At 40.8% G+C, this 15,044-nt stretch overlaps 1 protein-coding gene across 1 annotated transcript; it reads left to right on the plus strand.

The window, feature by feature from the left end:
* The first annotated feature begins 4 nt into the window (after positions 1–4).
* Positions 5–14,797, plus strand: TDP2 (tyrosyl-DNA phosphodiesterase 2). The gene is made up of 7 exons (XM_042937767.1): positions 5–267; positions 347–432; positions 3,906–4,079; positions 4,748–4,839; positions 6,541–6,659; positions 8,372–8,542; positions 13,652–14,797. The coding sequence occupies exons 1-7, from the start codon at positions 103–105 to the stop codon at positions 13,931–13,933; spliced, it is 1,089 nt and encodes a 362-aa protein (XP_042793701.1). The 5' UTR covers positions 5–102; the 3' UTR covers positions 13,934–14,797.
* Positions 14,798–15,044: the final 247 nt, after the last annotated feature.

The following is a 15,044-nucleotide window of genomic DNA, read 5'->3' on the forward strand; positions in this document are numbered from 1 at the left end:
CGCCCTCGGAGGGCGGAGCGCGTTTCCCGCCGGGCGGGTGACGCGAGTGCGCCGGGGCGGCAGGCGCCTGCGCAGTGCCGGGCGTCGGCCCGCGGCGAACGGATGGAGGGGCCGAGCGGCTCGGAGGTCACGCTGGAGGCGGACCGGGAAGAGGGCGAGCCCGAGGCGAAGAAGCGGCGGCTTCTCTGTGTGGAGTTTGCCTCGGTCGCGACGTGCGACTCCGCCGTGGCTCAGTGCTACCTGGCCGAGAACGACTGGGAGATGGAAGTAGGCTTCGCTCCTCTCTCCCCCCTCTGTATCTCGGCCCGGGAAGCGCCCGGGTCCCACCGCTGTGTCTGTTTTTCAGAGAGCGCTGAACTCGTACTTCGAGCCGCCAGTGGAGAACAGCGCCTTGGAAAGCCGCCCTGAGACCCCGGCAGGGCCCGGGTCCTGGTGAGTGAGCGCCGGGCGGGTCCCTCCGAGGCGGTGGGCGGGCGCTCCGGGGGAGCTCGAGCACCTGCCTGCGGGCGGAGATGCGCCCCGGCGGCGCCCGGGTCCTGGTGAGTGTGCGCGGGGCTGGCTGGTCTCTCGGAGGGGCTCGTGCAGGTGGTTGGGGTGCAGATGGCGCCCCCGCCGCGGGGCGAACGCGTCTCCCCGACGTAGTGTAGTCCGGGAAGGAAAACTTCGAAGCGTCCTTTTTGACTCGAGATCTAGGAACTACGTGAGAGGTTCGAAATAAATGAATGAGGCAAAATCCTCTGTTGAAGAACGGTAACTTGGAAGTCTCCTGGCTTCGGGTGCGGTTTACCTACGTAGTTGTTTTTTTTAATGCACACCCGCCTTGTAATTCCACTGCTTGCCTCCCCAATTCCAGCCCTGCAGCCCTTCGCGTCCAGATGCCTTACGCATCCCTCCAGGTTGACCGCTGCCCATCCTTCCAGTTTTGTCTCCTCTCACCCTCTTTTTCTGACCCCACAAAAACTTAACAGGCATATCAGACTTTCGTTTTCTCCAGCGGGCCGTTTTCTCTTTTCAACCTTTGTAAAGATATTTATGACCTCTGCCCTGAACCTTTTCTTGGACTCTTTTCATGCTAAGTAGTATTTACCGTAAGGCCCGTCTTAGACATGACTTACCTCCAAGAAACCTTTCCTCTTTGGTAATCTTACAGCATCCTGCAGGATCCCGGTCATAGTAACTAAGTTCACATTCTAATTGCTACTTAATATTTTATATCTCCCACTAGGCCACCCATTTGGTGAAGCCCATATCTGTTTTATACGTTGTTAATCTCCCAAGTCTATTACAATATTTGGCATGTAATAAGCTCTCCATAAACATGTATAAAGTTCTCCCCGGTATGTGAGCAGCTGGTAGAGTTAGCTTCATAGTGAAGACACATTTCTCCCGATAATCTTTTCGGCTGCACCAGTTTCCAGATGTGATAATTTCATTAGGCTCCTCTATCTGCCTAGCTTCTTACTGGGGGAATTGTCCACCCATCCACAGTGACAGAGCTGTGCCTCCCGTGTTGTAGTATTCACCTAGCCCAAGCTGGCCAGCCAGATCTTCTCTCCTGGGATTTCAAGATTAGGATAAAGAGAGTTCAGTCTAAATCTTCCTGTGGAGCTGGAACCATAACGTGCTAACTTCGAACTTGTGCGGGAAAGAGGAGAAGGCTGGTTTGCAAGAGGCAGAATGAGGCTGAGGGAAGTTGAGTCAGATGGAGAGAAAGCCTTGATTGAACTTCCTTAGAGACAGCTGCATTCCAGAACCTGGCTCTGTGGCGTGTTTCTGTTTCCTTCTAAATTCCTCTAGTTTGCTCAAACCAGTCTGAGTTAATTTATGCCATTTAGAATCTAGACTGTAACCAATAAAGAAATTGGAACAGAGGCACTTGATCTCAGGATGGTGAGTTCAAGCCCCATGCTGGGAGAGAAAAAGGTGGGGGGGGGGGGGGCAGAGAAAGGGAGAAAGAAAACCCCTAGCAGGATCCCTGTGGTCAGTACACAGCCGCCTGTGGGGCTTGAACTCACAAACCATGAGCTCATGACCTGAGTCAAAATCAAGAGTTCGACACTTAACTCTGCCACCCCGGCACCCCTAGAGCACACAATTCTTGATCTTGACCCCATGTTGGGTGTAGAGATTACTTAAAAATAAAATCTTAGGGGCTCCTGGGTGGCTGAGTTGGTTAAGTGTCAGACTCTAATTTCAGCTCAGGTCATGATCTCGAGGCCAGTGGGATCGAGCTCCACGTCGGGGTCTACTTGGAATTCTCTCTCTGCTCCTCCCCTGCATGTGCACTTTCTCTCTCTCTCAAAAATAAATACTAAAAATAAATAAATAAAATAAATAAACATTAAAAAAAATAAAATAAAATATTGAAAGCAGAACAGAGGAAGTGGATTCCCTAAAATAGTCCCTCAAAAATGTGAAATCCAGCTGAGTAATGGTGGAACGGAAGGGCATTTGGAGTCCCTCTCAGAATTATAAATTGGCATTTTGGTAGCACAATTGGCAAAATTTGAATAGGTCTTAAAATTATACAATAATGTCGTATCAATGATAATTTTCTGACGTTTAGTAATGCTTGGGTATATATGTAAGCGTGTCCTTGTTTCTGGGAAATACGTACAAAAGTGTTGATGCAAACATTTCACAATAAAAAGCAAAGCAAGTAAATGTTAAGTAAGTGAATGGTAACGTTTGTGTGGGTGAATGGTGAAAAGAATTCTTTTTACCCTTTCTAATGTTTTACTGAAAGTCTGAAATTATTTAAAAATATGTTAAAGTAATGTTAACTTGATTTATTGTGGTTACTTTACAGTGGTTACAAATACTGAATCATTATGTTGTGCAACAATTAACATCATGTTACATGTCAATTATATCTCACTAAAAAGTTTTAATTAAGAAGTTAAAATATTGGCATTAAATTTATTGAAGTTATAAATATGAAAGCCTATTTCTGAAATTTATGTGTGGCATGTAACTGCTTAGCAATCAACTTTTAATAATGGTTTGTGCCTCCACTCAAATATCTGGGCCTTGGTGGAGGTGGTGTGAAATGGTTTCTCAGGACTGCGGACTGGAGCTTATATGTTTGGCCTCTCCAGCATGTAGTCTCAGACTTCTCATGTGGTATCTCGCGAGAGAGCGTTCTAAAAGGCTCGAGTGAAAGCTGCAAAGTTTCTTATGACCAAGGCTCTGAAGTCCCAGGACATCCTTTCCACCCTATTCTGTTGGTCAAGCAAATCACTAAGGCAAAGATTCAGGGAGAGAGCTGTTGGACCTCCCCGTTCAATGAGGGGGTAACAACATATTTGCAGCTGTTATTCACAAAGAGATCTTACTTCATAGGTTTCCTCTGTGTCATTTACGATGTAAAATAAACCCGCATTTGGAAATCTTATATTGCTCAGTCTGACTTCAGGTCATAGTTTAAAAAATCATTTTAGGAGTGCCTGACTGGCTCAGTCAGTTAAGCATCTGACTTCAGCTCAGGTCATGATCTCGCCATCCATGAGTTCGAGCCCCGCGTCGGGCTCTGTGCTGACAGCTCAGAGCCTGGAGCCTGTTTTGGATTCTGGGTCTCCCTCTGTCTTTGCCCCTCCCCTGCTCACGCTCTGTCTCTTGCTCTCTCAAAAATAAATAAACATTAAAAAAAAATTTTTTAAGTCATTTTGGTGACATTGAGGGATATTGAGTTGGTTATAATTATGTAAGTGAACAATATTTAGATAACAATAAGAATCTTTTTTCCGCAGTTGTATGGCTTCTTCTCTTATATAGGCAGATACTTTTAGGGCTCTTAAAATTTATTTATCTGTAAAATGAGGGCTACAAATAGTTAGAAAATAATTTCAAATTAATCAGTTTATAGAGATGATTTGCAAAGTTGTGTTTCATTGTGATCTTGCCAGTGTTGATCTAACAAATGAAGAAACAACAGATTCCATTAGCTCTAAAACCAGCACATCTGAAGGTATTCAGCAAGAGGATGGCAGCACGTTCTCTTTCATTACCTGGAATGTTGATGGATTAGATCTAAACAATCTGCAAGAGAGGGCTCGAGGAGTGTGTTCCTATTTAACTTTGTAAGTATTATTACTTAGATTTAATGGTAGCATGATCATGTGTTTTACCGTCTACAAAAAGGGTAAAGGTCAAGGTTGTGGGCGTTGGCATCAGATCTGAGTTCAAAACCCAACTCTCCGAAGACACGTGTGAAAGAGTGGAGAGTGATTGCCTCTCGGTGTGGGTGGCAGGGGAGGGAACGCTGATTTTTGTTAGCAGCCTTCTAGTACTGTTTTCCTTTCTAAACCTGTATGTAATTATTGCTGTGAAAATAAAATTACCAAGGTGAACTGTATCTGCTACACACTGGCTCTGTGACCTTACATAATCACTTGTGAGCTGCTGAACTTCTCTGCAGTTCAGTTTCCTTCATCGTGGATAATAACTGGTGAGGATTAATAACTTTTAAAGCATCTCATGGGCCATTATTAGGCTCTCAGTACACTGATTTCTGTTATCTATGATTCCACTTCTTTTCAATTTAAAGTGTTATGTATGTTTTTCTTTTTTAATTTGATGTTTACAGTGTTTATTAAATGGCACAGACCTTTCTGATTTTATAGTTCTCAAAGGTCAGTGTAAAGATTGAATATTAGATCTCCTAGGGGGCAGGATATTTTGCTAATCTAAGCGGCAGCACATGAAATAGTTTACCTGGTATTTATCATAAATTGCTGTTTTGAATTAGGTATAGCCCGGATGTGATATTTCTCCAGGAAGTCATCCCCCCGTATTGTAGCTACCTAAAGAAGAAAGCAAGTAGTTATGAGATTGTTACAGGTAACACTTTTCGTCTTACTATCTTTGTCTCTGGAAAACAGTCAGTGAAAGAGGTAAATCAAAAGTTAGCCCATAGGAGCACACACAGGAAAAAGCAAAAGTAAGTTTGAGAAAAGTAAGCCAGATGCAGGGTACTAGGAAAACTGTAGGAGGATATGTTATACATCTTAATATATGTGAAAAGTGGTGGTTGAAATGGATGGTTTTTCAGGAAAATACAAATTGCAAAAATTTGAGACCTTGAGTAGTTTTTTGGTAAAATAAATTTATTAAATTGAAGTGTGATAATTGCTTTTTCAAAAACTCTATTCCTTTTAATTGATTTGGGGTTTTTTTCCTAGTTTTGCCCTGAATAGTTTTTCGATTTTCCATCTATTTTGTTCTTAATGAGTACATTTAATATACCAGACCGGCTACATTCCATGATATTTGGCTAAATCTTGTGTTTTCTTTGACTTTCGTTTTTACATAGTATGTAATTGTAATTTTGATTTATTACTAAATTCACAATTGCTAAGCAGAGGGTTCTCTCTCAGTCTCTGTGTTTGTCTTTCTCTCTGTCTTCGTGGGACAACTTTCCTGCATTCTCTTCGGGATTCTTTTTGACTTTGTTCTGTTTTGGATTTCTTGTTTTCTGAATCCCATGCTTTCCTCCTTCTTGGTTTTCTTCCTCGTTTTATTAGTCTGTTTTTGATTTATTGTGAACACGTGGTAGGAACTTTCAAATTGGAGGATTGTGACATTCAGTTCTGATCAATTCTTTTCCTCTTCCTCTTCTTCCCTTCCTCCTTCTCTGTCCCTTTTTCTCTTCCCTCTCCCCCTCCCTTTCCCCTACCAGCTTGCCCCCTTGCTTGCCAGGTTTCTAGTCCATGTGGCTGTTGTTGACCTTCTCCCTCCTTTTCTTCCTCCCTTCTCTCCCTTTCCACTTTTCCTGGTTTTTCTCTGTTTAGATAAACCACTTCTCGCTTCTTCAGCTACTTTGTTTTCTGAAAAACAGTTGGAAGCTTTTATTCACTGCCCCTCTACTTCACTTCTCTTCTCACAACTTTATACCTTTCTAAATTTCTTATTCATTTATCATTTTTCTGGTGCTTCCAGAGTAAGAAGTAAATGCATGTCAGTTTGCCTCAGTGTAAGTTTCATCTACTTTTTCAGAAATTGCTCAATTTTTTATTTGATATTGGCATCATTAACTATTTTTAAAATTTCTTTTTAATGTTTATTTAATTTTGAGAGAGAGAGAGAGAGAGAGCGAGCACTCGTGCAAGGAGGGGAGGGGCCGAGAGAGAGGGAGACCCAGAATGCGAAGCAGGCTCCAGGGTCTGAGCTGTCAGCACAGAGCCCGGCGTGGGGCTTGAACTCATGAACCACAAGATCATGACCTGAGCTAAAGTCGGAGGCTTAACCAACTGAGCCACCCAGGTGCCCCCAGCATCGTTGACTATTTTGGGCACTTATGTGAATTCATTTTTATTTTTATATTTCTTCCATACATCAAGCTACATTTTGGGAAGGGGCAGGTAAACATAGGGACTCGATTGGCCATCTTCAGCTGTGTTGAAATAATCGTTTACTTTGAAGATTCATACCCATTTAAATATCTGTACTTACTTGTTATAAAATCTTCAGCAGGAGAACTTGGGATAAACTTGGGATATTCTTGACTTCTCAGCCTAAATTCTTTTCCACAAACATTTAAAGGTCATGAAGAAGGATATTTCACAGCTATAATGTTGAAGAAATCGAGAGTGAAATTTAAAAGCCAAGAGATTATCCCTTTTCCAAATACAAAAATGATGAGAAACCTTTTGTGTGTGTATGTAAGTAATTTTTAAAAGTTGACTTTTTTTTTTTTTTAATGAGTGGTTTCTTACAGTTCCACTGTGGTATCTTTTTTTAAAAAAAATAATCTGTCTTTATAGAAAATTTTCTTTTCTAAATTCTTTTAAATAGTCTTAAAGAACACTGTAAACTAAGTTTTTACATAAATTACAAATACAAATTTGTGAATATAAAACCCTGATCCATTGGATGTTTTCCAAAGAATATTTAAGAATTTAGGGCTGCTTGTCTGGGTAGAGCCAGGTAGAGCATGCAACTCTTGATCTCGGGGTTATAAGTTCGAGCCCCGTGTTAGGCGGGGAGCCTATGTTAAAAAAAAAAAAGAAAGAAAAATGGAATAAACATAGTATAAAAATTTAAAAAAAAGAATTTACTAACATTCCACATTTGCTTCCTAAAGTGGTTCTTTTTTTTCCTAAATGCATTCTACATGATAGTGTACTGTACTCTGTAAGCCTTATAAGAATGAATCCAAAGATCTTGCTCTTGTAGCATTTATAGATTAGCAAGAGAGAGATTGTGTTGTATAGTAACTAAAATAAAGGAAAAGCATAAATGCCACTGGAGGAAATATAATGCTGACCTTGGGAGTTTAGAGATAACCTTAAGCTAGATGGTTTTTTGTTTTTTCATTGAGATATAATTGACGCAACAGTATACACTTCCAGGTGTACGACATAACGATTCGATATTTGTATATGTTGTAAAATGATCACCACAGTAAATCCAGCTAACAGCTGTCCCCATATATAGTGACAAAATTTTTGTGTGTGTGTGATGAGATCAGCTAGGTTGTTCAGTGAAAGTTTCATGAAGGAAGTTGTATTTGAATTGGGCCCTGAAAAATATGCCAGAGGTAGGCGTTAAGAACAGTCCAGGTGGAGAACCACCGTGAGCAAACTTTTGCAAATTGCACATTGCAGGATGTGTGTGCGTACATAGGTCTATGTGAGAAAGAACATACAGGAGCGAAGATGAGCCTTGTATTCAGTTGGACGTAGATCTATATGAGAAAGAACATACAAGAGTATAAATAAGCATTGTATTTAGTTGGGTGTAGACGGCATGAAAAGGGGTCGTGTGACAAGAGATTGGTAAAGTAGGTTGGATCCAGATTACAGAAGGTCACGAATACCCAGTATGAAAGAATTTGGACTTGATTCTGCGGGCACTTAGTTTGAATAATGACAGATCCTGCATTGTCGGTATCTAAGTAGTAAATGATTTTCATTCATTCATTTAACTGATCTTTTTCGAGTGCCTATGTGCCAGGCTGTTGATAATAGCAGAAAATAAAAGAACCATCTTTGCTTTCAGATGACTCATGACTTTGTAGGAGAGAAATCACTGTGCTGTAATTCAGCCTAGGGAACTTTAAAAACAGTCTTTCGAGTATGCTATAGGAGTATAGAGGAGGGAGCCACTGTCTGGGGATGCTGAGGAAGGATCACAGGGGAGGTGACATTTGAGGTAGGTCTGGAAGTACTAGTGGCTGTTTGCTAAGTAGTCTTCTTTGGGAGCAGGATTAGCACTTTATACCTTGACCTGGAAAGATGAGCACAGTGCTGATTATATAGTTTTGCTTTAGCAAATACATACTAATGAGCCGAGTACTTGGCTGATTCTGTTATCAAATTTCTGCATTAGTGGTTGGTGAGTAATTTTAACAACTATATTTATCCTGTTGCAGGCAAGTGTGTCGGGAAATGAACTTTGCCTTATGACTTCTCACTTGGAGAGCACCAGAGGGCATGCTAAGGAGCGAATGAATCAGTTAAAAATGGTTTTAAAGAAAATGCAAGAGGTTCCAGCGTCAGCTACAGTTATATTTGCAGGAGATACAAATTTAAGGGATCACGAAGTGAGTGACAAAGTATGTTCCGTGCTTCTGGGCGCTACTGCTGTGGAGACTAATTTGGGTTTCTTCTGACCAAAGCTGTTAAAATGTGTAAGCGGTCTTGTAGATGCAATTCAGTAAATATTCACTTAGCCTGTGCTGTGAGCCTAGCGTTGCAGAAGCAGGAGGAGCCCTTAGATTATTGGGAAAAACACAAATACTGCACTTGAAACAGACAACACAAAGCAATACATGTTGATTAAAAAGAGGGGTATAGAGAAAATAATAAATCAAAGTTTAGAAAAGATCCAGTTTATCTGCTGTGTCTCTAGCTGCAAGATGAGAAGAACAGAAAGATTTGACCATCACAGTTGTCCCTACTTCTCTTCCGGTTTTCTTTTTTCAACTTTTCTTTTTTTTTTTTACTCCCTTTTCCTGGTGCGACCGTGTCTAGGTCTGAAACGCTGTCCTTTCCTTTAGTTCAGTTGAGACACATTGGGATTTTTCAGGGCCTCTGTAGACTTAGATCATATTAAATGGTAAGCCGGACTTGCCTTTTCACCCAACTCTGGCTGAACGCACATCCGATTAGAAGTGTTCATTTCACTGCTGAATGCTCCAGGAGTGGAGGAAGTGAAACGAGCAATGAAACCATGTCAGGACTTACTTCCAAAGTGAGGGCAATACCCTAAATAAAGAAGGTGGTGCTCTACTTCTCTTTGTGATTTTGTGTCCTTGGACACAGATTATTAAAGAAAATCAGATGGTCTATTGGACTATTTGCAAATCAGTGACTTCATGGTAGCTGTTTTGTGATACCTGGTTGATCGGGTTAAAAGAAAAATCCTGCTTTTCAACAAGTGTTGGGAAAACTGGAAATCCACATGCAAAAAAACCACTTGGATCCTTACTTTATACCCTATACAAAATGTGTTCAAAATGGATCAGTGACCTACAAGAGCTAAAACTGTAAAACCTTTAGAAGAAAACAAAGGGGAAAAGCCTTGTGATATTGGATTTGGCAACGACCTCTTGGATGTGACACCAAAAGCATAGACAACAAAAAAAAGATGGCCTTCATCAAAATTAAAAACTTTTCTGCATCAAAGGACACACAGATTGAAAAGGCAGCCCATGGAATGGGAAAAATGTTTTGCAAATCATGTGTCCGACAAGTGAGTAATATCAACATAATTAATATTGATATTATATAAAGAATTTCTGCAATAAAGAAACAACCTGGGTTAAAAATGAGCAAAAGACCTAAATAGACATTTTTTCAAAGAAAACCTACAAATGGCCAGTGAGCACAAGAGAAGATGCTCAGCGTCACTGATCATTGGAGAAATGTGAATCAAAGCCATCACGAGGTGTTACTTGACATCTGCTGACATGAGTATTATCAGAAAACCAGAGAATAACATATTGGTGAGGGTTTGGATTGGAACCCTTGCGATGGGGATAAAATGGTAGAGCTGCCATGAAAAGTGGTGTGTTGATTCTTCCAAAAATTAAAACCCTTTCCATGTGGTCCAACAATCCCTTTTCTGGGTATGTACCCAAACAAGTAAAAGCAGGGTCTCGAAGGGGTATTTGTACACCTGTGTTGATAGTAGCATTACTTTTTTTTTTTTTTTAAGTTTATTTATTTTGAGAGAGCAAGCACGAGCTGGGAAGGGGCAGAGAGAGGGAGAGAAAATCCCAAGCAGGCTCCGTGCTGTCAGCGCAGTGCCTGACATGGGGCTGGAACTCACGAAGCATGAGATCATGATGTGAGCTGAAATCAAGTCAGCTGTCTAACCAGCTGAGCCACCCAGGCACCCCTATCGCAGCATCATTCACTGTAGCTAGCACCTAAGTGACCATTGACAGATGAGTGGGTAAACAAAATGTACGTGCCTACAGCAGAACATCGTTAAGCCATAAAAGGGAAGGAGACACACATGCTGTGGGATGGATGAGTCCTGGACATTATGCCAGGTGAAGTAAGCCGGTTACAAAGAGGACACGTTTTATGTTTTCTCCTATGAATTTCCTAAAGTAGTCAAATTCATACAGAAAGTAGGGTGGTGGTTGCCAGGGACTGGGGGAGGATGGAATGGGTAGTTAGGATTTAATGGGTATGGAGTTTCAGTTTGGGAAAATGAAAAGGTTCTGGAGCTGGATGGTGGTGATGGTTGCACAATTATGGCGATGTACTTAGTGCCATGGAACTGTACACATTAAAATGGGAAATTGTACGTATGCAGGCCTACCTCGGAGGTGCAGGTTCAGATCCAGACCCCCACATTAAGCTGGATATCGTAACAAAGCAAGTCAAATGAATTTTAGTTTCCCACTGTGTGTACAAAAATTATGTTTATACTGCTGTAGTCTATTTATTAAAAAGAAATGTACTTGTTAAAAAGGTATGTACATTCAAAAGCAATGTACATACCTTAATTGAAATTATTTTATTGGTAAAAGATGCTAACCATCACCTGAATTTTCAACCAGTCATAATCTTTGTGCTGGTGGAGAGTCTTGCTCTGATGTCGGTGGCTGCTGGCTGATAAGGGTGGTGGTTGCTTAAGGTTGGGATGGCTGTAGTTATTTCTTCAAATGAGACAATGAAGTTTGCTGCCTTGACGGGCTCTTCCGTTCACAATTTCTCTGTACCATTGCTCTGCCTTTTGATAGCATTTTACCCACAATAGACCTTTCAAAATTGGAGTCATTTCTGTTAAAGCTGGCCACTGCTTTATCAACTAAATTTACATAATATTCTGAGTGCTTGGTTGTCATCTCAACAGTTTTCACCGCGAGTAGATTCCATCTCAAGAAACCACTTTGCTCCTCCGTAAGAAGCACCTCCTCATCCATTAAAGTTTGGTCCTGAGACTGCAGCAATACCATCCCTTATTCAGGCTCCACTCTAACTCTAGTTCTGCTGTTTCCACCACATCTGCCTTAATTTCTCCACAGAAGTCTTGAAAACCTCAAATCCGAGTCACCCGTGAGGGTTGGAATCAACTGTTCCAAAGTCCTTCCTGTTCATGTTGACATTTTGACTTTTTCCCATGAATCATAGGAAAATCTTCCAGAAAGTTTTCAATTGATTTTGCCCAGATCATCAGAGGAATCACTGTATATGGCTGCTATAGTCTTATGAAACATACTTCTTAAATAATAAGACAAAAGTGGAAATGACTCCTTAACCTGTGGGTTGCAGAATGGATGTTGTGTCAGCAGGCGCGAAAACATTTATCTTCCTGTCAATCTCCACCAGCTCTTGGGTGACCAGGTGCATTGTCAATGAGCAGTAACATTTTGAAAGGATTTTTTTCCTGAGCAGTAGGTTTCAGCAATGAGTAAACCATGTTGTAAACAGATGTGCTGTCATCCAGGCTTTGTTCCATTTGTAGGACACAGGAAGAGTAGATTTAGCCTCATCCTTTTTTTATTAAGTTTTTAATTCCAGTATAGTGAACATACGGTGTTATAGAGTGTCAGGTGTACATTATAGCGTCTCAACAATTTCATACAGATTCGGCATAATTCTTAAGGGCCCTAGGATTTTTGGAATGATAAATAAGCATTGACTTCAACTTCAAGTCAGCCGCTGCATTGGCCCCCAACAAGAAAGTCAGCCTGTCCTTTGAAGCTCTGAAGCCAGGCCCTGCCTTCTCTCTTGCTGTAGAAGTCTTAGATGGCATCTTCCAGTAGAAGGCTGTTTTGTCTGTGTTGAAGATCTGTTGTTTATCGTAGCCACCTTCATTAATTCTCCTAGCTGGATCTTCTGGAGAACTCGCTGCGGCTTCTGCCTCGGCACTTGCTACCTCCCCTGGCACTTTTATGGATACCGTGTCTTTCCTTAACCTTTACGAGCCAACCTCTGCTAGCTTTAAACTTTTGCAGCTTCCTTCCCTCACTCGGCCTTCGTGGAATTGAGAGTCAGGGCCTTGCTCTGGATGAGGCTTTGGCTTAAGGGAATATCGTGACTGATCTATCCAGACCACTCCAGCTTTCTCCACGTCAGCAATAAGGCTGTTTTACTTGTTATTCCTGTGTTGTCTGGAGTAGGGCTTTTAACTTCTTCCAAGCACTTTTCCCCTGTATTCGCAATTTGGCTAAGGGGCCTAGTATTTGGTCTGTCTCAGCTTTACATATGCCTTCCTCACTGAGCTTAATCATTTCTAGCTTCTGATTTACAGTGAGAGACAAATGACTCTTCTTTTCACTTGGACACTTAGCGGCCGTTGTAGGTTGATCAAACAGCCTCATTTCAGTATTGTGGCTCAGGGGAAAGGGAGACCTGAGGGGAGGGAAGAGGTTATGTGGAGCAGGGAGAACACACGCAACAAATACTAAGTTCACCGCCTTCTATGGGCACGGTTCGTGGCATCCCCAAACAATTAACGGTAACAGCAAAGATCCCGATCACACATCACCGTAGCCGGCGTATAATAACAAAGTTTGAAATGTAAAGATCACCAAACCTGACACGGAGACGCACTGTAAGCAGATGCTGTTGGGAAAATGGCGCCGATAGACTCGCTGCCGGCGAAGCGGCCACACACACCTGCTGTCTGTAAAACAGTATCTGTGAAGCGCGGTAAGGTGGAGTGCGGTAAGAGGAAGTATGCGTGTTATTTTATTTACCACAATGCAAAATCTTTAAATCCTGGCGTGTGAATAGAAGGAAGAATTGATAGTAAATTTCAAATGACACTGTGAAGGCAGCTCACATTATTGGATCATATAAATGGGATATGTCTAAATTTATACACTAGAGTAACAGTTTTGCCTACTTTTTACTTGTGTTCATTTTTAAAAAAATAAATAGCAATAACCGAGGTTATGGGCTTGCAACCTTCTGAGTTTTGTCTGATATCCAAAGTTAGGAGTCTATTTATGACAGAAGAGAAGGGGCAAATTTCAGATCTCTCAGGCTATCTTGATTATTTTTATATTACCTACTTATTACTGTACAGCAAAATATTTTTTAGAATATATTTAATTATAATATCTAGTCTTGCATTGCATTAATTTATGACATTCTGATTTGAAATGTTGGTCTTAGACATAGAAAAAAACCTTCTTAATTTAGGAGAAGAAGGACTGAATCTTAAAGAATTGTCTTTTTCTTTTCAGGTTACCAAATGTGGTGGTTTACCCGGCAACATTTTGGATGTCTGGGAGTTTTTGGGCAAACCTAAGCATTGCCAGTATACGTGGGACACACAGATGAACTCTAATCTTGGAATATCTGCAACTTGCAAGCTTCGTTTTGATCGAATATTTTTCAGAACAGCAGCAGAAAGTGGTCATATTGTTCCCCAAAGTTTGGACCTCCTTGGGTTGGAAAAACTGGATTGTGGCAGATTTCCTAGTGATCACTGGGGTCTTCTGTGCAACTTAGATGTGATATTGTGAACTGCCTTTCAAATAAGAGTTTTGCGTCTTATGAGTAATTTCATTCTGGGTTTTTCCAAATGTAATTTTATCTGTCTGGAAAGGTAGGCTTAATAGGGAGGAATTAATGTACTAGATCACTGTAACAGAAGAAAACACTACTGTGATTTTATTTTGTGGACTGTGTCCTCATATTTCAGAAGTAAATATTGATGTTTATTTACATTAAAGCTTACCTGGTGTTCAGAATGTGAGACTTCTTCATAAAAGGCCACCAGGACCGTTGGAGCTTTTCATAGTGCTCAGAGTTACCAGCTGGTTCTCAAGCAGGGCCACGTCTCTATCTGGGCTAGCCTTTGTAATTTGTTGATTTTTAAGAGCAGGCACCAAAGAGTTTATATTTTAAGTAAATCTTTAAAAATAAAAATAAGAGGTTATTGAGTTTGGGGGATTAGATCTTTTCATTATGTTTTAGAAATTCAGATAATTGTAAATGAAAAAGCCATGATTATGTACGTTTAAGTAGATGATAGCTATCCCACCATAGACTTTGTTTTCGTCAGCTAACAGTACATATTTGCTAAGCTCTAAGTGAAACCTTAGGACTTGAAATTTCTCAACTTTTTAAAATTCATGTTTGTCAACGTCGCCATTTGTGTTGCCAACAGAGGCAAAGTTAGACCTGATAATGATTAAAGTCAGTTTTATAGCTGCATCGGATATCTTTTCTAAGAGAAAAATGAATGTGTAAAGAGAAATCGGTTTTTAGTTTTACTTATAAAATTGAATTACTTTACAGAAGAGGGATAAGGAGCACTTTTAACTGTGCTTTAAAAAAACACTTTTAATAGAAGTGTACTTTAAATAAAGAATTATACTTGTTTATAATTTTAGTATGCTTTTGTGTCCACGATGGGATTGAAGTTTTTACCTGCTTCCTATTTTTGACTCTTCCTGTTTCTGACTGCTGCTACTCACCTCTCTGAGAAAGAAAACAGCTTCTATGAAGCTTCTCCCACCAAGAACTACCAAGCACACGTTGATGTCCTCAGTATAAAAAAAGGAAAGCCAGTGGGAATGATTAGAATGAAAAGTCACAGAGCCTCATTTTCAGCAGGGGTATCAAAATTAA

This window comes from Panthera leo, chromosome B2 (assembly GCF_018350215.1).
Source record: "Panthera leo isolate Ple1 chromosome B2, P.leo_Ple1_pat1.1, whole genome shotgun sequence".
Lineage (NCBI taxonomy): Eukaryota > Metazoa > Chordata > Mammalia > Carnivora > Felidae > Panthera > Panthera leo.

Coding starts and splice junctions, on each gene's coding strand:
- TDP2 (XM_042937767.1), top strand. CDS start 103: ATGGAGGGGCCGAGCGGCTCGGAGGTCACGCTGGAGGCGGACCGGGAA. Junction 6,660..8,371: donor GAAACCTTTTGTGTGTGTAT/GTAAGTAATTTT, acceptor ATCCTGTTGCAG/GCAAGTGTGTCGGGAAATGA. Junction 8,543..13,651: donor CAAATTTAAGGGATCACGAA/GTGAGTGACAAA, acceptor TTTTCTTTTCAG/GTTACCAAATGTGGTGGTTT.